The sequence below is a fragment of the Ptiloglossa arizonensis genome, chromosome 8 (genome assembly GCF_051014685.1).
Source record: "Ptiloglossa arizonensis isolate GNS036 chromosome 8, iyPtiAriz1_principal, whole genome shotgun sequence".
NCBI lineage: Eukaryota > Metazoa > Arthropoda > Insecta > Hymenoptera > Colletidae > Ptiloglossa > Ptiloglossa arizonensis.
The window spans coordinates 10,831,442-10,855,316 of NC_135055.1; the positions used below are offsets into that span (position 1 = coordinate 10,831,442).

The 23,875-nt window shown below is 38.8% G+C and overlaps 3 protein-coding genes across 3 annotated transcripts in view; 2 read left to right on the forward strand and 1 right to left on the reverse strand.

Moving 5' to 3' along the window:
• The window catches only part of Alpha-catr (alpha-catenin related), a 115,830-nt gene extending 114,326 nt beyond the window's left edge, over window positions 1-1,504 (forward strand). Inside the window, exon 11 of the mRNA XM_076318055.1 lies at window positions 522-1,504. Within this exon, the coding sequence (XP_076174170.1) occupies window positions 522-674 (153 nt within the window). The 3' untranslated portion in view covers window positions 675-1,504. The remainder of the gene's footprint in view (window positions 1-521) is intronic.
• LOC143149887 (1-phosphatidylinositol 4,5-bisphosphate phosphodiesterase epsilon-1) overlaps window positions 1-23,875 on the reverse strand; it is a 577,853-nt gene that overhangs the window by 345,433 nt on the left and 208,545 nt on the right. The window lies entirely within an intron of this gene.
• On the forward strand, window positions 18,545-22,836 carry Nbs (nibrin). Its single transcript, XM_076318632.1, has 9 exons — window positions 18,545-18,988; window positions 19,066-19,199; window positions 19,272-19,432; window positions 19,504-19,663; window positions 20,100-20,355; window positions 20,422-20,559; window positions 20,632-21,596; window positions 21,680-21,763; window positions 21,823-22,836. The coding sequence occupies exons 1-9, from the start codon at window positions 18,964-18,966 to the stop codon at window positions 21,892-21,894; spliced, it is 1,995 nt and encodes a 664-aa protein (XP_076174747.1). The 5' UTR covers window positions 18,545-18,963; the 3' UTR covers window positions 21,895-22,836.

Consider the following 23,875-nt stretch of genomic DNA (forward strand, 5'->3'; position numbering starts at 1 on the left):
CCAGATATGATCCCGAGACCCATGAGCCCGACACTACTGTACATTCAACATCGCCTAATTAAAAACAATCCGGACACGGTCGTGTTCGATCCAACTACCTTCCGAGAAATCTGCCAATCCATCGAAACGTGCTCTGGCGACGATAAAACGAGAAGTACGGAAAGTTACTATCGCTTCGATACGCTTTGAAATTCGATCGAGTTTTCGAGTTCACGGTAGCCGATCGTTCGAACCGAAAACTATACCCACAGTGGCGCGGGACGATTCGGTGCGTTTTAACGGGGGAGGGCACGCGACGTTTTATCGAGGAGTTGGACGATCTTCGATTCTCCTCTTAGCGCTACTCGTATTTTTCTTTTCCCTCCTTCGAGTCAGTGACGAAACGGAACGAAGTGGTCCTCGAGCAAGATCTTTCGCCTCGACTGTAGCATCCCCTTGCGCGACTAGGGAAACTTGAAAGTCGCTCGAAGCTCCGATACTGAGCACCCGATAACCTGCTGTTTTGGGCTTCTGTATTTCAGTACAACCTGGATTTCCGAGGTCTGTCGGCGCATGGGGCCGGCGGCTCGCCGTACAGGGGCGGAGAGGGTGCGGGCGCCGACGGCGACGGTGGCGGTGCTGGTGTCGACGGCAGCAAGACGGGCTCCGCCCCCGGCAGCGACCCGTCCGTCTGACAGTTTGGGATGGCCCGACGGGCCAAGGGGGACGCTCGCCGCACTCGGGTTTCCTTTCTGCTTTTCTAGGAAGAACCTCGCCTGCCCCAGCGAAGCGTACACGTCGAGCTCTCGCGGACATCACGACAAGATCCGCCGGTGCTCGTTGAACGAACATTTACCGTATTTCGAAGGGATATCACGCGCCAATGTCGCCCACCAAACAAATCGCTCCCACGGTTTCTAACCGTTCGCGCACGAGGCTTGTTTGCTACCGAAAACCTCGAGAAAATCCTTCGAGTCGTAAAACTCATCTGGAACGGAACATTTTTATACACTTCGTCTTCACGAGTTTACACGCTACAAGAACGTAATATTTCAATTCCAATTCGAAGTCCAAACCGCGAAGTTTTTCCGAATGGAAAACAGTACACCGGAATTAGATGGCGACCGAGGATCTATTCTCGAGTCCAAAGAGTTAAATGTATACGGTAGAAAGGACAGTTTGGCATCAACGGATCGACGATGGATGAAATTGGCTTTGGTAACGTTCGAGGCTAACGTGATGGTTCCTTTGGAAAAATGGGACGCGTGTAGATGTCACGGACGCTACGATTTCTCGTACAATAATTCATACAGTCGATACGAACGTTTGGCCGTTGGCTGTTAAGTGTTACGTTCGAGGTTTCGTTTTATGTACAACCTATCTCACGGTATTACGACGAAGCCATACAAGAAACATTCCTACTCGACGTAGGATAGCTGCGACAAATCGTTACCTTCGCGACCTCTATTAGATTCTTAACACGTTAAACGCCATGTCAGTTTTCTTTACTCGAGGGTGTCCCCGATATTCGTTACGATTTGTAGGGTAGAGAGTCCAAGTGTTCGATAATTTATCGATGTACTTGTTACTTTGTATTAATAGGTTGTTCGATCAATTTTGACGTTCGATAACACTTATTCAACAGTACTGTTCAATGTAGTACTGTTCGATAAGTTTGATTTAACTGACAAAACTTATCGAACAACCTAGTATTGCCAACGACAGCTATTTAAAAGTTTACAAGTATTAGAGTTTGCGTCTTGTAAACGTTTTGGAGAGTTGTAACTTTGGAGTACCGATCCCCAGGGACCACCATGGCGTTTAACGCGTTAATATGTTAACTATCGTCATAAACAAACACTAAGAACCTTCTGCACGTCTCTAAAAGGGACAAATTTTCCCAGTCAGGAAAATGTCCCTGGATGGAGGTCAGATTTAGAATTTTTGCAAAAGTTATTTCATTGTTGGTCAAGATTTCGCCTTGCTATCGTGAAAACGCAATTTATGGTTGGAAAGTATCGTTGGAATATCTCGAATACTTTATCGGGCGAATTGGAGTTTTTTAACGTTTTATTGCCACGCGAACGCGCACGAAGCACGATATTCTTCGCGATTAAGAAATTAATTTATCGCTTGAAAATATTGCCACCTCTTCGGGGATAAATTATTTTGTAGAAAATAAACAAAAGTTCAAACCGATATCGATTCGTGACATCCACGGATCTTGCGACGATGTCGTCAGGTTGTTCGATAAGTTTTGTCGTTCGATAAAATTTATCGAACAACCTAGTATCATTGGAAAACTTAAAACGAATATGAAGTCCCTATTGTAGCGGTTACCTTTATGTTGCAATGTTCAATGTAAGTTAAAGAGTAAAGATACATTACTCGACGCTACGGTAAATCCTACTTCGACTAGCTTTTATCATATTATTGAATACATATATCGTATTATAAGAGTAACAAAAAAATCGACCAGCAGTCTTTTCGACTGTGTGCCTTGATAGTTTTTAAAGATGTTGATCGATGAAGGATATCATGGTGAACGTCTTGGCTAAACACGTTTCGTTTCTACTGTCTGTATCGCCTTATTTGTTCGTTACACGATTTTCATTTAGATAATACTTCGCAAAAATTTAGATACTGCAAAGATTATAGTACGTCGTCTCTTACGTAATTACGTAGATCGTCGATTTTGTAATATTTCGCGTTTCGATTTCAATATTATTTGTTTCTCGTAAAATGATTTATCTCGTTGATGCCAAATTTGAAAGATTCTACCGTACCTTTGAACGAAGTGTTTAAAAATATAAGGTTCGGGCAAGATCGAGCGGTACGACTTGAAATATTATCGAGATTCTCGTCTTGTACGCGTATCTCGATCTTCGTATTTTATTTACCGTACCGTGGCAAAGAGAACAAGAAATAGTAAATCGTAACACGAGTCCCTTCGAAATACAAAAAATTGTTCATTCGGTGAATAAATTTCAACCGATTTCCTCCGAGAACATCTTCGAAAGAGCACAAATTCTCGAAGCTTTATTTCGTTTCTAAAATATTTAACAACGAATACGAAATGTCGTTCTTCTCAAAGGTAAACCAAAATGAACGTCGATCGAAATTTTCATTGCAAACTCGAAACGAGAGAACAGAACTAAGTGTCACGCGGCCGGTCGATCGGCACCGCGATCGAGAAATTGAACGATCCGATCGCGGGATCGTTTACGGTACATTCGAAGCGTGGCGAATTCGTGCGCCAACGATTGATCTTTGAGAACGCTTTCTTTTCAAAAGTGATCGTTAAATCGTCGACGTGTACGTTTCATTTGTAATTGCTTCGAGCACGAATCACGTGCTCGAGCGATTAGTTTACGGTACACGTTTCTGCGTTGCTCAATATAGAAATATCGCGGGCTTTCCGTGCGAATTACACCGCGTAACAAAAGCGACGTTAACTCGCTGAACGTGACTGCCATGAAACACGACGAGAACCAAGGAAACCGACGACAAACGCAGCCATGCTTTTTACACGAAAAAAAAAAAAAAAAGAAACGCACGCGTCCCGTTCCGAGCGAATCGTTCGTTCGAAGAACGTTCGCGATTACGGTCCTCGAAAACTCCAATTCTTTGTTCGAGTTATCCTCTCGCGGTGGTTTCCACTGTTCGACGATCGACGATTCCGATGTGATTCCGTCTCGTTGAATTTTCGAACGCGTTCGTCCCTTTGTTCGATCGAAATGGAAAGATTGTTCAAGGAACGGTCGGTCGAGCGATCGGGTCAAACTTCGAAAAATCGATGCGTACGTTTGAACTGTAATCGCCTCGTAATCGCGATCCAATCGACGACTAAGACACGAATTCTACGTCACTCGGAGCACACGATCCTAGCGAATACTTTTACAATTTGAGTTTCACCGTGCCGAGTATACCGAACAAACGCGAACAAACGGACACGTGGAACGTGGATTCGGTGATCGTCGTACGCACGATGAAACTCGACACATTCGGTGGCAATAACACGGCCGTATCGACGAGAATCGATGTCCGTTGCGAACAGGTACAGAAATCGCTTTACCCAGCTTGAACACGGAAGCTACCGTTTCGTCGAAGCAATAATCAGCGCTACTTAGGCTCCTTTCGTCGTACGGCAGTTTGTAAGTCGCGCTAGTGTAACGTTTCGTCGCCGTTCCTGACTGACCGTTAACGATCCACGGGAAAAGAGAAACGTTCCAACGGGTTTGTAACACGAAACGCGAACGGAGACTCGAACGGCGGCGAATGTTCATATCGAAACGCGTCTCGCGGCACGTTTCGTTGGTCGTTAACGACGAATTTGACACGAGCTCTCGTAACCACGATTCGGAGCGACAAACACGGACAAAATCGCTCCGCGCGTAGGAATTCCTCTTCCATGTAGGAAAGTTGGTGCAACGACAATAATTCGGACCGACGATCGGAGTGCCTTTTAGGGGGTGAAACATTTAGAGGCCAACTTCCATTTACGCGTCTCACCAACTTCGATCTTTAAAGAATTCCGAACGTGGCGGAGCGACGATTCCCTAGGTCGCGTCAGTCGTTAACGCGGCGTGCTGCGAGAACGTACAACGTTTCTCGACTATTTTTCTTTTCAACGTCCAACCACGACGCGATCGATACATACTTCGCTAATTAGGCGCTACATCGGCAGGATACTATACACACGAATAGAGCAAATCCTGCTTGCACGTACATATGTACATATCCGGTCGTGCGTGGAGAAGCGTGGAATCCGAAGTCTCGAACTGTTCGCGGTGTCGTCTTCGTTGCAAATATGTCGAGTCGTTGCCGTAGGGAATCGTAAAGAAATCCCGTATGGATTGACACGAGATAGGAGCGCGAAGAGACAATGTCGACCGTGACGGTTGACACCGTTCGAAGCTTCTAGGGTGTGAACCGTGTCCTTTGGAAAAACGATTCGACGTTTTATCCGCTGTCTCGGGACGTCTTGATACCGTGTCGCGTTTCGAGACGTCGAGAAAAGATATCTAACGTGTCACGATATCGCTGTGGGTCACCGTATCGGGACAAAATCGATCGATCTTTTAAGATCTCTCGAGGAACTTTCCTCGTCTCTTCGCTCGGAAAGGCCACGCGTTTTCGAACATTTCGAGAGACGAGCCGTCGACCCGACGCGAGATAAAACTTGGCGAAAGATCGTGCGCTACTCTGTCTCTCGAATTTCTCGAGAGAAGGAAAATTCGAAAGAGCGATCGATTCGAGCCCGATTCCGGTCACTTCGAGACGAGACCTTCGGTGACGAATGGGACAGCACCGTTTCGATTTGCATCGCGTTTCACGGCTCCCTACGGTGGATTCGTTCGTTCGTTCGCTGTGAAGAATTTAGCGAAAGAATCAGATTCCGCGCTATCCACGAAACGAAAGGAACCGTTTACGAGAGACCGTTCGTTTCACGCTTTCTGCACTGGAGCACCGTAGTCCGGACAAATCGACGCCTAAAGCTGCAGCAGTTTTGCGATTCGTTGAATCACCGAGCACACGGCTTAACACGATGGGGCAGGAAATGGTCGTTGAGGGTGACCTGGGTGCGGCAGCAGGGCGGTCAGGGACGTACTTTGTGGCAAAGACACCTCGGCTCGCTGATCGAAATCTCGCGGTTCGAGCACCGTTAGACTTCAAGATCGACCGACTGTTCGATTCGATGGTACGCGTGACGCATTTTTCGCCCAATGCGAAACTCGCGTCGTCGAGTCGGGTAGCCCGGCGAACATTGTCGGAACGAAGCTTCCTTCGTAGTGCCACAAAAGATACACGATCGTTGTCGTAATACGTCTTTGAACCCGCTGACGAAACGAACCGATTATCTTCCAAACAGAGATAGAGATCAAGGGAGACGGACAAACGATGTTTACCGATTCTGACAAATCAGTCCGCGTCGAAGTTGCTCGAAAACTCGTAGCCGACGAACGCGAACGTACGCGCGCAAAGAAACCTTTCGTTTCTATTTTAAAGGAGACACATCGCGTGGAAACGATTAACGTACACGTCGACCGTGTACCGGTTGAACGCGCGACGTTCACCGACGTTGATCGATCGCGATGTACACGAACAACGATCGAAATCGAAGTGTTCTTTGCGCGCGCGCAAACGTCAACGACTCTTTCGCGTAGCCTCTTGTGAACGTCGGCCGATAATTCGTTGCGATTAATTTAAGAGCGATTCTCGCGATACTCGCGAGTAACCGATCGCGCGACGAAACGTTCCCGGACAAACTCGTTACTTCGTACAGATACGAGACGGAGTGTCCGGGAACGGTCTCGAGTCGGGCTTTCGGGAAGAAAATTTCAAGCGATCGTACGTATTCTAAAGCGTCGCCGAAGTCGAGCTCGACGAACGGCGACACGAACGTAAATACGTCTGTACATACAGCATTAAGCTCGTTAAGCTCGCGCGAGAATAACGTCGACCAGTCATGCATTTCTCGTACTTACAGGTATATAGAAGATCGATTCTGTATGTATTATACAGAGTTGGCACAAAGAATGTGAAACGGGCCACTTTCGTCGACGTTGCAAAAAAAAAAAAGAAAAGAAAAACGAAACGAAAGCGTTAGGCTCGCGATGTAACAGCCGATCGTGGATGTTCTCTTCGTCGAGAGAGAGAGAGAGAGAGTCGACCTTTCTTTGTCAACGACCGCGGATCGGCCCTTTCGGTCGACGCGTAACGTAACTTTCGAATCGGCGTCGTCAACGAGGCGCCAAAAACCGATAAACGAGGGCCTCGCAAAGGAGGACACTAACGATGTCCTCGAGATGTTCCTAGAGTGTAATTACGCGGATCCGCGTTCCGTGAAGCGTATGCGTAACCTCGCAGGAATGTAATACCAACGTGTTGTTATAAGTTGTAACACGTACGCGACGCGTTTGTACAAACTCTGTATCATACCTTATCGCGGTCTTTAGTGTATAGAGTTCGTCGGTTAAGGGGTTAAGCTTAAGTTTTTCTTTTTGTATAAAACGGCACAAATATTTTGTAAGGTGAGCGGAGGCGAGTTTTGACGTAAGCGTTCAGTTTCTATCGTTATCCGATCGCGTCGGTAGTGGGCCAGCTAGAAACCAGCTAGAAACGATCCGTGAAAATCGATTGCCAGATCTTCGGGATCGCGCGAGCGTATTATCGATCCTCGACTTTTTCATCGAAAGTTCACCGGTTTTTAATAATCGCGAGTCGTCGAGGAATTTCCCAATTTCGAGAAGCAACGAATTTCAATTTTCATCCGACGTTGTCTCAATTTCGACTTCTTGCCACGAGCTGCGTGAGATTTTTTTTTTTCTCTCTCCAATGATTCATCGTAACATCTTTGTCCATCGATGTTCGCGTTGAACGATTCGAGTATTCCTTTCTCGTCCATGCGCGGCCATATTTTCGCTCTTCGTCGTACCAATCGAGTCGAAGAGATGCCTCCAACGTAAACGGTAAATCTATTTTCGATCATGAAGTAAGAAGTTTCGTCGTTCGATAAAATTTATCGAACAACCTAGTATTGTTCAATAAGTTTTATAGAACGACGAAACTAATTGAACCACCTGGTAGCTTCCATACTCTTTGAAACCGAATCACGACGTGGTAACACTTGAAAGCGACAGTCTTGAAATACAGCCGCTCGCGATTGAGAATCGTTTCGTAATTTTAACGTATCGAATGATACGCAACGATGAAGATCGACGATTCGAGTTCGATCGACTTCGTATTCGGTGGCTAGGTCCGTAGCAATAAATCTTCGATCGCTCGTTCGCCGATTTCAGATCTGGTAATACGTATTCGCGTTTGGATCGACTTCGTTATTTCCTATCGAGTGGAGTTCTCATCGCATGTAGCATGAACGAAAGTGGTGATAGTACGCATAGATCGTCACGATTCTAGTCGTTACATAGAGTCAGTTTGTAAGTGTAACGTGTATCGATAATATCGTTAGGTATATATAATGATAACAAGTAACGATAACGACTCGAAATTATACGCTAGCATCCACGGTCGTGGCATTACCGTTTCCCTAAAAGATGGGCATCGATATCCGAAGGAAAGAAAAACCGAAAAAGAAAAAAAACAATACACCGGCCCTTCTTATCCGTTTCCATTGGTCGAGTATAGACCTGACTATCGCGCGGTTGCGAGCGAATCGTAATCTCCTCGCATGTATGTACGTCGTCTCGAATTTACCATGGTGTAATTCTACCTCAATTACGTAGTTTAGACACCTCCAAAATTTCGTCGTCGATTAAAACGATGCTTAGATATTCGCTAGATTCCCGCGTCAAGTTAAAAGGATTACCCTTTTTCGACATACGTAAATTAATCGATATTCGAGTCTCGTAAAGACACGTCTCTGGGCATGCAGAAAGTAATTATTAACGGTGCGGATGCAAAGATGGGAGAAACGCAGTTTAGCGTAAATGCATTAGAAACGGGGAGTATTCGTTCGATGGATCGAGAACTTCTCGAACGATCTAGCTAACGATCGCGAAACGCTTTTCCACGAGCTCGTCGTTGCCATCGGTTGTGCCTGTCTCTTCTAAAATTATACAAACGTTTACTCGAAACACACGTGCATCCCTGTATACGCAAAACGTCCGCGCGACGTTCGCTTCTGGCCCATGTGTACCGATTGAGAGACCCGACGCTAGACCTAACGAACAAAGTATAGTGCAAATTCTAATATTAATGTACGCGCATTAGTATTGCGCGATATCGAATAGCGACGACTACCGGTTAATTGAACCGTTTCGTGCCTCTGGTGAAATTATCGGGTTATCGATATTCGATACTTAACTGTCTCCAGATATCAATTGAAAAGAAAACGATAAAGAAGAATAGACGAACCAGCCTCGTCGACGAGCATTTGCAATACGGGAAACGTGATTCGCAGGGCAATCGGGTCGAGACGCGAGTAATCATTTCTACGATCGTAGTCTTTCCATTTTTTTAATGGACCGGTGCAATGGTCGCCCAATCCATCGTCCAAACGATGAATCGTTGGGTTGGGTCAACGACGATGAATTTGCTCGTTCGCGTTTACTCGCGAACATATACATTTACCGATTAAACGATTAAACGGTTAATGACAGCCACCTGTGATCAGAATATTCGTATACACGTATACCCATGTATTATAGAGGTACAATTATTTCGTTGAAGGAAAGTTCCCTACTTTTTTGTAATTTTTTCACATTCAACCATTTATACGTACGCGTATGTAACTCTCGTAAGATTTTCAAAAGTAGCGCTCCGAAAATTACGAGATTTGTATAGTAGCTTCTATAGCTTTCGAGGTTGGCGACCACCGACCTAGTTAACCGTTCGTACGTATACTGTGCCTCGTAACATCATCGTTCTCCTGTATCAAGCAGCACGCTAATCGATCCTGTGTTAGTCGACGATTTAGACAAACATCGATGACAATAATTTCACGTATAGTCCGATCGAAGAAAGAATCTACTCGATTGGATGGACAAAAAAATTCCGCAAACAAGAATACCCGCTCTTCGTGGACTCATCTTGCTCCACCTACTCCAGCTGCAATTAGGGTTGCCATTTTCCGAATGGTAAAAAATAGAACGCTTCGAAACTAACAGCGAAAGCGACACAAGGTCGAAGTATACCTCTTATTTCGTAGAAAATAATATATTTATCGAGAAAATAATCCGAAATAACGAACCTGCACTTTTGGTACCTCTTAATGTATCTCGACAAGATTTCATCGACTTTTAATTTTTCCAACAGCAGGCGATAAGCAATTTTTGGAGGAGTTTACCGTTATAAATAATTGCACTTTCACAATTTTTTATCTTCGGTCCGTTTGTTACATATTGAAAACAATATTCGTTCTAAAAGCGTCGATAAAGCCAAGGTATCGACGTATTATTAACATTTCCCGAGAGTAGGTTTCTAAATGGTACAGTTTCTTCTTTAATTGGATATTTCCACGACGATTTGAATTTTCATCGATAAATACAATTCTCCCAGAACAATCGTCTGCGTTGAAAGTGGAAACGTGCAAAAGTTGTGCAATTTCTGCAAAATGTGAAAACTTTGATCGACGAGTTAACGCTTTGTCTATTTTCAATTTCTACAAGTTTGCTATCAAAGATTCTTAAAAGTAGATCCAAACACAAGTGGAGAGCCTAATTACGATAGAACCTCGATAATTACGCGAGAACTTGGTACGAAAAGGCACTCGAAGAAAGATTTAATCGAAACTTTATAGATACACGAAATGCTTCTCGTTCTAGTACCAGAAAGATTTTACGATTTTCCTTCCTCGTAGTTACATAAACAATTGGCACGTACTCGATACCCTAAGAATGTTTATTTCAAATCGGATGGTCTTTCACCTCGATTCGATCTTATTCGCGATATTCTCGATCCCAGTGCTTCTCCACTTCGAAGGAAGATCTCGAGTCAATACTTTCTTTCACCGCTGTAATTATTTTTACGTCGGTTGCAGAACTTTGCATTAATCTCGAATCCTCGTGGACAAATGGAATTTATTATAATACAATCGCGAGGATAGACTGAAAGTATTTTTTTAATACCACAATCCGCGATTCAGCCGAACGTAAACCGAGTGTTATTGGCACAACAACATCTCTGTTTTAGGGAAATTATGAACCGAATCTTGTACCGGATACTATTTGTTTTTTTTTTTTTTTAGTATCGAGTAGAATATTAGTGCGATAGGTGAGCCAGAGTTTCCTTTTTCATTAGAATTTCAATAGCTGACTATTCTAGCACGACTAAGAAAAAGAAAAACGCATTTGTAAAGCGAAAGATTTTTCTCTAAACGGTTATTTAAAAATTCTAAAAGCGTACTAGTGCGTAATAGAGATAATTTTGTATTATAAATATTTGAGACGTAAGCATAATAAGATCACTTATTATTGTATTTTACTCGATAATAGAAATTAATCGATGACAACAATTAATTCGATGAAATTGTATATCTCGCGCGAGAAACGACGAGTGCAGTTCATAATTTTCTTAAGAACGAGAAAATCGTTTTCCCGAAATTACCTTCTTGAAATCGAAGTATTCATCACTTACGAAGCAGCCTGTATCGAAATTTTGCAATTTTACCGAATATTCGCTCGTATCTTACAATTAGAGAACATAACAAAAGAGTTCGTTCATCGAATTAGCGAAAACAAGCGTAAAGAATTCTTCGAGTATGCGTATTTAATTATCGAACGTTTATACCAACGCTTAGAAGGTCGGTGAAAAATTCGTGTACGAGCTTACAGAGCATCGATGCATCGGAGAGACGACGATCATCGTATAGTTCGTTCGATAAATATAATTTTTAACAATCGATAGCGATAAACTTGGCGCGTGAAGGGAATTAAAATATAGATTTTTCTACATTTTATAGTTGCGACCGAACGATACCGGACACGACTGCAATTTTTCAATATTTCAAAACCGACGAAAAACCCGAGTACCCGTTGGACGATAAATCGAACACGATGTAAATGTTCGCGAACGTAGTCGTAGTCATTTTTCTCTATTTAAGCTGCTGATAAGTTGTAACGCCTTTTCGAAATTTTCGAGCATTCGCCTAATCTTTTTCTTACCAAGTATTTAACTTCGAGCCTCTTGAGCATTTGTAGCGCGAATTATTACGAAGGTACGTGATCGCGACGAGTGGCGATAGGTGATAACAATTACGCGAAAACTAGACGAAATGTTTGTCCGATGCGTACATAGTTTGACGAGAAAACGAGCATACGATCTTTCATTTAGCTTCCTTGACACGTTCGCTGCCATCAATGTGCATCTACGCGTCAACTGATACATAGTCGTGTAATATTTTTATTATTCTTTTTTTGTACGCTTGATTTTATACTTTTATTAATTAGAAACTTAATCGCAAATGATCGAGATCGATCGCGAATCGTAAGCTGCATTTGCAACAAGGAATCGTATCATGATCGATCGTTAGGCGATAATTTTTACCTCGATTGCATTTTCTTCGAACAAAAATGCAAAAGTGCATCGATCGAGATCGATCGCGAATCGTAAGTTGCATTTATAACAAGGAATCGTTTTACGATCGATTGTTAGGCAATAATCGTTACTTCGATTGCATTTTGTTCGAGTCCGATTCGCTGTTTCCTTGAATCGAACGCTAATATATTCGAAAATATGGCGACTCGTTTAACACATTAGACGCCATGTCAGTTTTCTATACTTAAGAACGTCTCCGATATTTTTTCGAACCATAGTGTAAAAAGTTGAGATATTCGATAATTTGTCCATGTACTTATTATTTTACAGTATTACCAACGAGAGTAATACTATTTGAAAATTGACAAGTATTAGAGTTCGTGTCTTGCAAACGCTTTGGAGAATCGTTGTAACTTTTAACGTGTCAACACTGAAACTACCAATGGGGTCATTTTACCCGTTTTGAATTTCTTTTTAAAGTTACTCAATTATTAACGGCGCTTTCGACTACAATATTCGGTGACAATTATTTAAATAGAAAATTAATTACATTCGTAAATTAATTCCTCTTTTCACTTTCTATTTTCGAAGATACGTATAAAATCGAAGAAAAATAGAAATACGTGCACCGTCGGTAGTTTTAACGTTAACTCGATTTCCAGTATCTATAGTAAAAAAAAAAAACGTGCATTTATTTACTCGTCCACTATGGCAGTGAACGCGTCGATTCGAGTACATCCTCTCGATAAAAGTATATCGAGACGAGTTCCTTCCGGAACGTTTTTGAAAATTGTAGACAAATCCTTACCTCCCAATTGATTGCACAACGACGAAAGTTCCTTTTTTTTTCTTTCTTTTTTTTTTTTATTAAAGAAATTTGGAATTTTAGAGGTTTAGGAATTCGTAGAATTCATTTTGAACGCATAGTATTTCACGATGCGTTTGCATTTCGAGTGTTTGGCACGTGTTGCGCGCGTGATAAAAAGATCGAAAAAGGGTGTTTGTCGAGCAATTTAGCGAATAAGTCGATGAAAGTAACGCGTACGTTCGAACAATTATACGACAATCCACGACGATCGTTTGGCATAATCGAACGGTCCTTTTCTCGCGATCCTGTCTCCGACTCGAATCGCGTGCATCGAAGAGGAAACAGCGAGACGAAAGGGGGCACGTTATTTTTTCACTTCCCTATTCCACCCCACAACCCTTCCTCCTTCTCAATCACGAGAAATCTTAATCTTCGAAGATCACGAATCTTCCATTTCGCGAAAGAGATCGATGATCACGTTTAGACGATTTTTCAATGAAAATACTTTCCCCCCGACGCGATGTGTATTCGCGTACGAGTAAAATGTCCTAGTTTGCGTATCGCGAATCAATTTTTAACCTTACGACGTCGACGAAACGAATTTTCAATGGTTGGGTGGGGCAAATCGTCCGATCGATTTGAACGGATAAACAAAAACGGTAGACGATGTGAATACTACGGAGAGCTGGAGAAACGTCAGCTGTGCAAAGGAACGAGCAATTTTTGGTTGGTTCGAAACCGAGTGAAATGTTACGCTCGAATAAAAATTGCAAATCCAGACCGGATGACGTATTGCCAGTTCACCGTATGTCCGAGTTGATGGAGACTAGGCAAGCGAGATTCGTCGATAATCGACGAACTACGATAAAACGAAATAGCGGATCGTTTCGCGCACGGTTGATAACTCCTGTAATTGATGATCACTCTAACTAGATCCTCCGATTCGATATTCTTTCTCGCGCATCGTTGAGAACGAAATTGAAAACACGGTGCTACCGAACTTATAAGCGAACTAGCAACGTTTCACGCGATCGAGGAGAAACGTTCTCTACCGTTTCATCCCTAACTGGAAATGCAATCCGCGGTCACAAAGACAATTTACCGACCGATTGTTTCGCGACTTTGTCAACAATTCGTAAAAGAGTACGAGTATATATTCGATCGAGAGATCGTGAACTCGAAAGAGAGGAGTTAACGAGCAGTCGTTGACCGAGATCTCCGTCTTGAATAAGCAACGTGTATCGACTCGATATTATCTCTCGTTGATTTTAACAACGAAACAGGAAAACAATTTTATTTTACAAAGGTCACGAAACAATTTCTAGACCATTTGTTAACAATCGGTCGGTCTAAACGGCTGGGTCGATCGTTAAGTGGCAAAATTAACGCTTGTTTCTCGTTTCACTGTTTACAATTTGATCCATCGTTGCTAACGTTAACGATCGATCGCTTTCGCAAAGTCGATGAACACTCTCCGATCGCCATTGTCGTTCAATCTCGTTTCACCAGTCAGGCTCAAACTTCGACCAATCCTTTGCAATCTTTGATTTTATTTTCTTTACTTACCGACGACATCTTAATTAATTTACGAAATAGAACAAAAAAAGGAGTCAGACATAAAATGTTGTATCGCAACAGTGCAGAAAATGTCTAAGAATTATATTTTTCATTTATATTGAGTAGTATGGTAGTAGTTGTATAATGTCGAGTCTCGCTCGACATTGAAGTTTGTGTAAGAAATACGATGTCGAGTCACATTCGATATAGGAGTGACAAGGGTTAATAATTTCACGAGTGAACACGACAATGCTTCAACATCGGAGAACGATGTTGACAGTGTCTCGTTGAATAAACCAATCGAACGCTGCCAAGAACTGGTGATTAAAGGTTAACGACACGAACGAACAAACACGATCGTACACCGTTTTTCAATTCGTGTTTGCACAGTCTACGATCGTCGCGCGAGAACGATTTTAATTGGGGTGTGCAAGATCCTGAAAATATCGGGTCGAGACAGGACAAGAATTTTTCCTTGGGATTGGATCGAAATCCACGAAGAAGTTCGAGATCGAATGTTTCAGCTTCTCGCGTACCACTAATTCAATGTTTCAATTTTTAACAAGTTTTCGACCTCGCGAAATGTGCTTACTCGTTCGTGTAGTTTGTTTCTATAACGGAGAGAAATTACTATAAATTTATAAAATTTTAAAGGACCGTGTGAAAATCACTCGAGAAAGTAACAATTAGAAAATGTTTTACTACAAATTTTCCTGGAGAAAAACTAACCTTTTAACCATTTTTGGACAACGATCTTGTTCGAATTTAAAACGAAATGCCTATAAACAGAAAACCACTTAAAATCGCGTAACTAACGCTTAAAATTTAAACACACGAATGTAAATAGTATTTATATGTTTACTAAATATCTACAAATGTAAGTAATCTTTTCAAATTCCCGCACGTGTTTAAAAACTTTAAACATTGAAGCTATTGTCGATATTCAAGAAAACGAATATCTAAACGGTATTGTCGATCCTTGTGGGAATCTCGAATATTTTCGGGAATCTCGATATCTTCGAGATCTCGTCTCGTCCGAGCATTGGGATCTCGCACCTTATATATTAGGTATATAATACGTTGTTCAAGAAGTTTTAGCGAACGATAAAACTGATCGAGTAATCTAGTACTATACTGTTCAATAAGTTTTATCGAACGACAAAATTTATCGAATCACCTAGTACTATACTGTTCGATAAGTTTGATCGAACAACAAAACTATGGAGTAACTTAATACTATACTGTTGAATAAGTTTTATCGAACGAAAAAACTTATTGAACAACCTACTACTATACTTGTCGTTCGATAAAACTTATCGAACAACCTAGTATTTCGCGAGAGTAGCCTTACTCGGAACTGGATCTGTTGACGATCTACCTTAGCACACAAGCCGCGAAACTATGTTTGATGTTCGTCGATGATCGACTCGAAACGCTGTTGTTGTATTTGAATTCGAGGATGCGCTTACGAAGACGGAGGACACAGTACGCTTTCGATGTACGATTTCGTCGCTGTTTCTTCCCCTTCGTTCGAATTTTTGTCGCGATGCTGCGATCTCACAACCGGTTGCACAACAACCGGGCAATTTGGTTAAAACGTCGCGTCTATTGGTATCGCTATGGCCCGTTGCCGCGAATCGAAGAAGTTTCGCGCTAAGACGACGATCAATCGCGCGATCTGTTCGAGTTTCATACGCCTTCGTAGTTTACACGGTCTTCCCATCGATGCTTAACGTTTTCTCGTTAGGAAACGTTTGTAACGACGCGAGCGCGAGAGGAAAAGCCGCGACGGCGTGATTTCTACGAGAACTTTTTGAGAACGTTCGTTTACCCGAGGTAGGTTCGACACGCTTGACAGTCGTGCTTCTCCTATTAATCGAGAGAGGACGAAACAAAACGCTTGCCTACCTGTCTGGTAATTTACTTACCAAACGTTTCATTTGTATGATGATATAAAAAGAAAAAAGTATCGATCGTAGAACGAGTTTAGCGTAGATAGGTTTCGTACTTCGTATTTAATGAACATTATTAAATTATTGTATATCCAGTATCACATGTATTGGAGCTGAAGAGGACAATGGAAATAAATAATTGTATCCAGAGTTTGAGCGCAGAGTTTCTTTCACCTCCGAAGTCCCTCGTACCCAGAATCGAATGGAACAAGACGAACCGAGTTCTACTCGACTCGAACAACCAAACCAATTCGAAATCTCGGTAAATACGAATTTTAACATTGCGATAACCCATCGACCGGAAGTTAAAGTAGCCTACGTGGATTTTTTCAATCGTGATCGTTGGAATGTTACGCGATTTATACCACACGTATACGTATCCTGATTCCCAATTCGCTGGAAAATTATTGACTTGTGTACATTAGGAGATACGTAGTAAAGAATTCGAGTTTTCTTCTACGAAAGTTCGAGTGTTTCAAGCTGCTCGTCTACTCGATTCTTTCAAGGCGCTCGACTTACCGGAAGTCTTTCCACTGTCGGTCGTTCTCTGATCGCGCGAAGATGATCACCATGGGAGGTTTAGTGGGTAATGACCTCACCCCCAGGGATTGGGGAACTCTTACGAAGATTCCCCCCACGAAGAAAAAGCCACTCGACTTCTTTCCAGCTGCTCGGTTTCTTTCGAGCTACTTGAATCGAGTACTCTCCCGAAAAGCACCAGTGACCGATTGTCGCAACATTTTAGAAGGTGGAGAGAAGACAGACCCAAAATTATAACATTTCAGCTTCGGATATTTAATAGTTTCCCAGACATTAATGATAAACTTTTGGTATTACGTGTGCATTGAACTCTCCCTATAGAGGCGTTACCGGTACGATTGTTTTCATTGTGCAGTGGTCATCATCCAGTATCGAATAACTGATCGACCAATGACGAAACGGGCCTCGGTAACTATAAGGTGTCTCGCTTAAAATTGGCCCGGTTATTTGAAATACTGTGTGCGTGATATGAAATGAGATATCAAAATAAAAATGGCTTTTGATAATACGACGTTTCGCTGAGTCGCTCAACTCGAATCGGCATTCGCTAAGTAACGAAGTGCCTTTTGTGAAATCCTTTCTTCGTCAATCGCCTTATTATTCTTTGAAAAACTCGCAGCCACGATCCCTTCATCCTGGACAATCAGTTTTCGTCCAACACAGATGACCGCATTCTCGTAAAGCGATATAACCATTGAATAATGTGTGGATATGTTGGCTGCGTGGTAACAGTTGAGTGGCATGTTACCATATTACCATATTATCAACAGGCAGCAACTAAAAGAAATACTTTTAACAGAATGGAACAAAATAGGGATACAAACTGTACAAAAGATGGTCTATTCTATGCTAAAACGTTTACCAGCTATAATATAAAATAATAGGTTGCGTACAAAGTATTAAACAAACTTTCATATTACATAAAACTATAACTGTGTCAATACTTTTCATTTATTTTCTTTGTAATTTAATTGATTAAAAATAATTTCTGTAATATTGTAAGATTAGAGACTCGATAGTTGTGTCGAATAAAAAATTGAATGGGATATTTTGTTTTTTTTTTTAGATTTTTAAGCATTTATACCGTTAAAAGCCAGGTGTGCCAATACTACGTTGGTAACTATATGTATGTAATCAGTACATACTCTATTCCACATTTTACACGTGAACAATAGATAATATTGGTTAACATCAAAGAAACTAATATAATAATTATATGAACAAAACTTGCTTAAATGTTACAGACATTTTAAGTTTTTGGAATTATCCAATACTGATAAACTCAACCTGTATACATTACAAACGTACATTTTAATAAATCTATCAAAAATTCCTCCATTATATACTGAAACGATAACATTTCCATCATTGTCAATTTGTTTTCTCCATTTAACTTTTATTCTCCAATTGTCTAAATAATATTTCATATTATATGTAGTACAAATATGAAAGTTTTATACTATTGGGTTGTTCGGAAAGTCATTTCGTTTTCAAAAATGGAGAATATATAATTTAATAAAATGTTTATACACTCTAAAAAAATCGTATTTAATTTTCACCAAAAAAAATAAAATGACTTTTCGAACAACCTAGCATATTCAAATTATAGACTTCGTATAAACAAACCCACATGACTGCAACAAATGTTATTAGTTCGTGCGTATTGGCTAGGGATATATTGAAGGTTCGATAAATAAGAAACGAAGTACAGTAAGATTCGACAGAAGGTTAAGAAACCAATACTAGAATTTTCATTAAGAAATTGTTCTAGATATTAGAACATTCAAAACAAAGTTTACAATTGAAATACATACAATAAGTAGCACTGTATTTCTATCTATTCGAATATAACCTTCTGTCGTTTCGGCCCTGTCATAATTACTTGGTTTTATTTACGTGAAGTCTACTAAATAATTGAATGAATTATACAAATGCTCGTAACTTTTTGTAATTTAAAATTAATTAACGAAGCGCCACTGGCGCGTTTCAATCTCCTATGATTTCTTTGTGTGGATCTGCATACAACAGTTAAAGAAATTAATGACAGCGAACAAGAACTAAAAAAAAAACTAACCAACAAAATAATCGTGTAATTGGAACTTTATACAGACCATCGTGAAACGCAGGAGAATGTGGTATTTGATCAATTCTACAGGTACAATTTCTCTCGATTAAAATAAATTAATTATTTACTACATTGTTATCGAATGGTATTTTCCCTTACAATGCCAGGGGTTCGTCTGTACTTGGGCCCAAATGAAGACGTAACATTTGGCAGAAAGAAAACCAACATTCTTTTGCAATATGACGAATCTATTAGCAGATTACATGCTTGTATTTCTGTTGAGCCTGGACAAACAATAAAGGTACCTATAAAAATACAAAAGAATATATTTCATCTGCAAGAATAATTATTACACAACTCATTGTTTTGCTAGTTGAACGAGCCTACATCAATTTGTAAATTGAAAGATATGGGTTCAAAATATGGTACATATGTCCTTTTAGGAGAAGAAGTAAAAATAGAAGTATCAAAGAACTGGTATAATCTAAAGAACCAAGATAGAATACAATTTGGTTTACAGCATCACGTATTTACGTAAATTTCAATTTTACATGCTTTCTTATTAAAATTTATAACATTTTTCATAGATCAAACTTGTATTTTAGTGTAGTATACATGCCTATAATAACTTTGGTATCTACAATGAATAAGAACGATAAAAAGGAATTAAAAAGTATAATTGATGATATTGATGGCATGATTGTCACAGATTGGTCAGCTGCTTGCACTCATTTGACAGTATCGAAAGCTTCATTAACTGAAAAGGTTTCAATTAATCAATTTTTATATCTGTTGTTACATTGCATACCTGTATTCACTATATAGCACTGTTAGCTATGAGTTTCTATATTGGTACAAAAGATCTATCAAAAATTTTGTACATAATTGTGATTATACCTGGAATAGTTGAGAGCTTTTTCCATATGCTATGATCTAAATATAAGTGCCTATTTCTTCAAAAAGTAAGTGGAACAGATGTTTAAGTTTAAAAAGTTTTTGAATCAGTCTTCAGATAGATTTATAAAACAATTTGACATATTAGTATAGCACACTAGCGCTGTTTAATAGGAAAAATTGGTGTGCAATGTAGTACTGCATACCTTTTACTCTTTGTATTTTATAAGTACTGATTACATATTAAAATCACAGTTCTAATTAGAAAGAATCTTTTATATATGTAATTAGTTCAAATATAATTCAGGTTACTTGGGCTATGGCCTCTGCTGTGCCAATAGTAAACCTAGATTATTGGAAACAATTTAAGAATGAAATTAAGAAAGGCAAAGAATTTCCAAAGTTCGAAAACTTTGTTCCATCACTTAGTGAATCATTAATTAACAAAGGAAAAGTATCACTATGCCCAAATGAAAAACGGAAAACATTATTTCAAAATTTAATATTTGTACATTTTAGTGTATATCAGTATAGAATATATGGAAAAATGGTTAATATGGCAGGTAAGCAACAAATAATTGAAAATAAAACATTGCAATTCATTAATTTTAATAATACGTACATTTAAGGTGGGAAATCGTTTTTGTATTCAAAGAAACATTTAACTAGTAAAGAACTCTGTGCACCAAACGTTGTTGTACTACAATGTTCTAACAACAATGCAACACAATCAACGCAATGTGTTACGCCTGAATACGATTCAATATGTAAGTTCTTACATTTCATTGTTAGAAATCTAACAATTTAATTTAATGCATTTAATTAATTTCCCTTTCTAGATAATGCATTAAGAGCAAAGAAACGTAGAATGATATCAGAATCTGAAATTCCTCTTGCAATTTTACATTGTTCTGTGGACAAATATTGCAATCCAAAATTTAAATTTGTAGAGTTTTTAAAAAGGGCAGAATCAAAACCTGATTCGTCTAAAATTTTAGTTCTTGATACACAAAATGTATTACCCGATGTGATAGAATTACCACAAGTAATTTCTAATGTTCCAGTAAACTCAGTCGTGGTAAATTCTAAACACGAAGTTGCAATCATTCCTGAATCATTGGATAGTAACTACGAAATCTTAAATAATGATAATACTTGTCAGCAGCAACAAACTATCAAATCTAGTAGGCAAAAAAAAAATCAAGAAAAGCAAGATGCTCGTAACTGTAATACTTCAGATATAGAAGGAACAGTAGAAAATGTACAAAAAATAAACGTTACAAAATATATTCCAGAAACAAATGATTTATCCGTGTCGGATGTTACACAAAAGGATACACAGTGTTCTACACAGGTAACTCAAGATCTGAAAATACAAAATATTGAATCATTTGATGTATCAGTTATAGCCGGTGAAGAAACTCCATTTAACGAAGTAATAGATTTAACCAAAGATGAATCTATTGAATCAATAGATAAACAATTAAATAAAGATGAATGCAATAAAACTCTTAATATACTTTTGACTCAAGAAAAATTGGACAAATTATTAGGTGAAGTTAATGTAAGAGACAAAAGTTCAGAAATAAATTTATTAGAGAGACACAACACACTTTTACCTACAAAAGGTCATAAAAGGTCGTTAGAATTAGGATTAGATACATTAGAAGAAAATAATAAAAGATCAAAAAAAAGAAATAAACATTCGAACGACGTCGAGAGTGAAGAAGACTATTTATCTACCAGTAAAAAGATTTATATAGGAAACTCAAATGTGGAAGATACAGTAGAGTCATCGTGCATTGTAAGATTATTATTTAAAATTTCCCTTTATACAATAGATAAAGGTCATAATACAAATGAAACATTTTCTTTTTTAATTTTTAGAAAGATCACAACAATTATAGTAACTTATCAAAATACAGTTCTTCCTTTCTTCGGGTTACTCCTAGTTACAAGAAATTTAAAAAGGTATGTTGTAAAACATGTGAATAATTTCATAGAAGGAATTTTAACTTGCTATTTTATAGATTTACAACAAGACACCCAAACACAGGATAACTCTAAGTGACATGTATATATGGAATCGGTGCAACGTATAAAGTTTGTAATATTTTTATTTTTTTATGTCAAAAACTTGTAAAGTATTTCAAAAAAACATCGTAAATAATTTTGCATAACTTTTGTAAGAAAACAATTATTTACAAATAAACGGTTATTACTTAACTCATATCGGATGGATCTCGATTTTCTGTTGCTAATATTAAAGAAATATTGTTCTAATTTTTTAACGTAAAATAATGCGAAAAAATATTGTTCATTTTACATGTGACATCTACTATTGAATGATCTGTTTTTCGTATTTCACTTAACTCTTTCGCTATGATAACTCTACTACAGTGACTTCTCGCTAAGCGATCGTCTAGACCATATGCCACTGTAGTGGTTTTCCTAATGTTATTTTTGTATATGTTTTGTATTTTGTACTCTTGTTTTATTTATTATTAGTTTCCTCTATATTAGTAAATAGAAATGGTATAAACTTTAATATATTACTTATCATTTTATACCAATGTAGGTTATTGTAAAAGTCGCAGTATCATCGCATCTGCGACTTGACCACATTTTGTGGATGCCGCATTCTCAGAATAAACGGCTCCGTAAACTGTAACAAAGTATGTAATTTAAGCTTAAAAGAGCGCTCGTGGATAGTCCTTCGTGGTAGTTCGATGGAGAAAGAATAAATATATAAAAAATGAATTATTTTAAGACTCTAATATTACTATACGTAGTTTACTTCGTCTGAATGGCAGTAAAGCTGGGCAGTCAACTCTCCTATAGCGAAAGATTTAAGCATAGGATGCCCGTCCGATATATGTTAAAAACTGATTTCTGATATTGAACAATAATATATTATTTATCTTACTGCTGAAGCTGTATCAAACATTTGTTACTAAATATTTGATTTAAATATTAAAAGTTTACATTATATTATCGAAATAAAAATGAGGAAGAGAGGAATAAAATACTTGCAACACTCTACATCATTATATCATTGTACATGTTTCATGATTATTTATAAAGTCAAGTGTTTTTCTCTAACAATAAGTGCAGGACTGAATGGAAATATTGATAACTTAGTAAGCAGTAGTCCGGAGTTATCTGGAACCCTTAAGCTAAAAAACTCCACTAAATCCGATAAGCAAGGATGGGATTATCTCTTGGTTAACACCTATCCAATTGCAGATATGGTTTTACTATTGAGATATCTGAGCCTCGGTAGAGAAATCGTTTTCTACCCCCATGTTATATTTATTAACTACTTAATCAACTAAGACAATGTTTTTCAACATGATTTTTTGTCCATATTTAATTTAATGGAAGAAAATTCATTACATTTACCAATTTTTTCATCATGAATTTGGGAAGGGAAAGGACGAGACGAAATATAGAATAGGCAATTCATCTTACGGAAATGGTGTCACATGATCGGAAATACCAATCACGTAAATTTTAGTAATTTTGGAGCGATTTCTTCATTTAAGAATAATAATTCTAGGAAGTTGGTAACGGTTCAAAAATATTTGAAGGATAAAAGAAAAAAAGAAGAATATCCATTTTTAAAGCTCTAAAGGTTCAATATAGTGAACATACAAAACTCATCCTTGTACCTATATTATTTGTGATACTAATCAATCAGTCATAGAAAATATTGTAATAGTAAATACGATTCTTACCGATAGAATTTGGAACATTTTAGTTACATAAGAACTTACTAAAATTAATCAAGCCTAATCTATTCCTAGATTTTTGTTCTTAACCAGTACACCAAATCCTTAATACTCTCTTATGAAGATATTTTAAACATTACAATTATTGTAATTTGATAGTTTAATGGCCTTAGATGACAACAAAATGCGCTGTAAAACTGTAAATCACGAAAAATGGATATTCTTTTTTTCTCTTACTCTTTAAATTATTTTTGTAGAAGGGAAATAATTTTTCATTCGATAATCGATTTTTATTTTAATTTATTCGGTTTATCACAAAGACATCGTACTCGCGGGATCTCAAGTTTTAGTC

Coding starts and splice junctions, on each gene's coding strand:
- Nbs (XM_076318632.1), top strand. CDS start 18,964: ATGTGGTATTTGATCAATTCTACAG. Junction 20,356..20,421: donor AAAAATGGTTAATATGGCAG/GTAAGCAACAAA, acceptor CGTACATTTAAG/GTGGGAAATCGTTTTTGTAT. Junction 21,764..21,822: donor GTTACAAGAAATTTAAAAAG/GTATGTTGTAAA, acceptor GCTATTTTATAG/ATTTACAACAAGACACCCAA.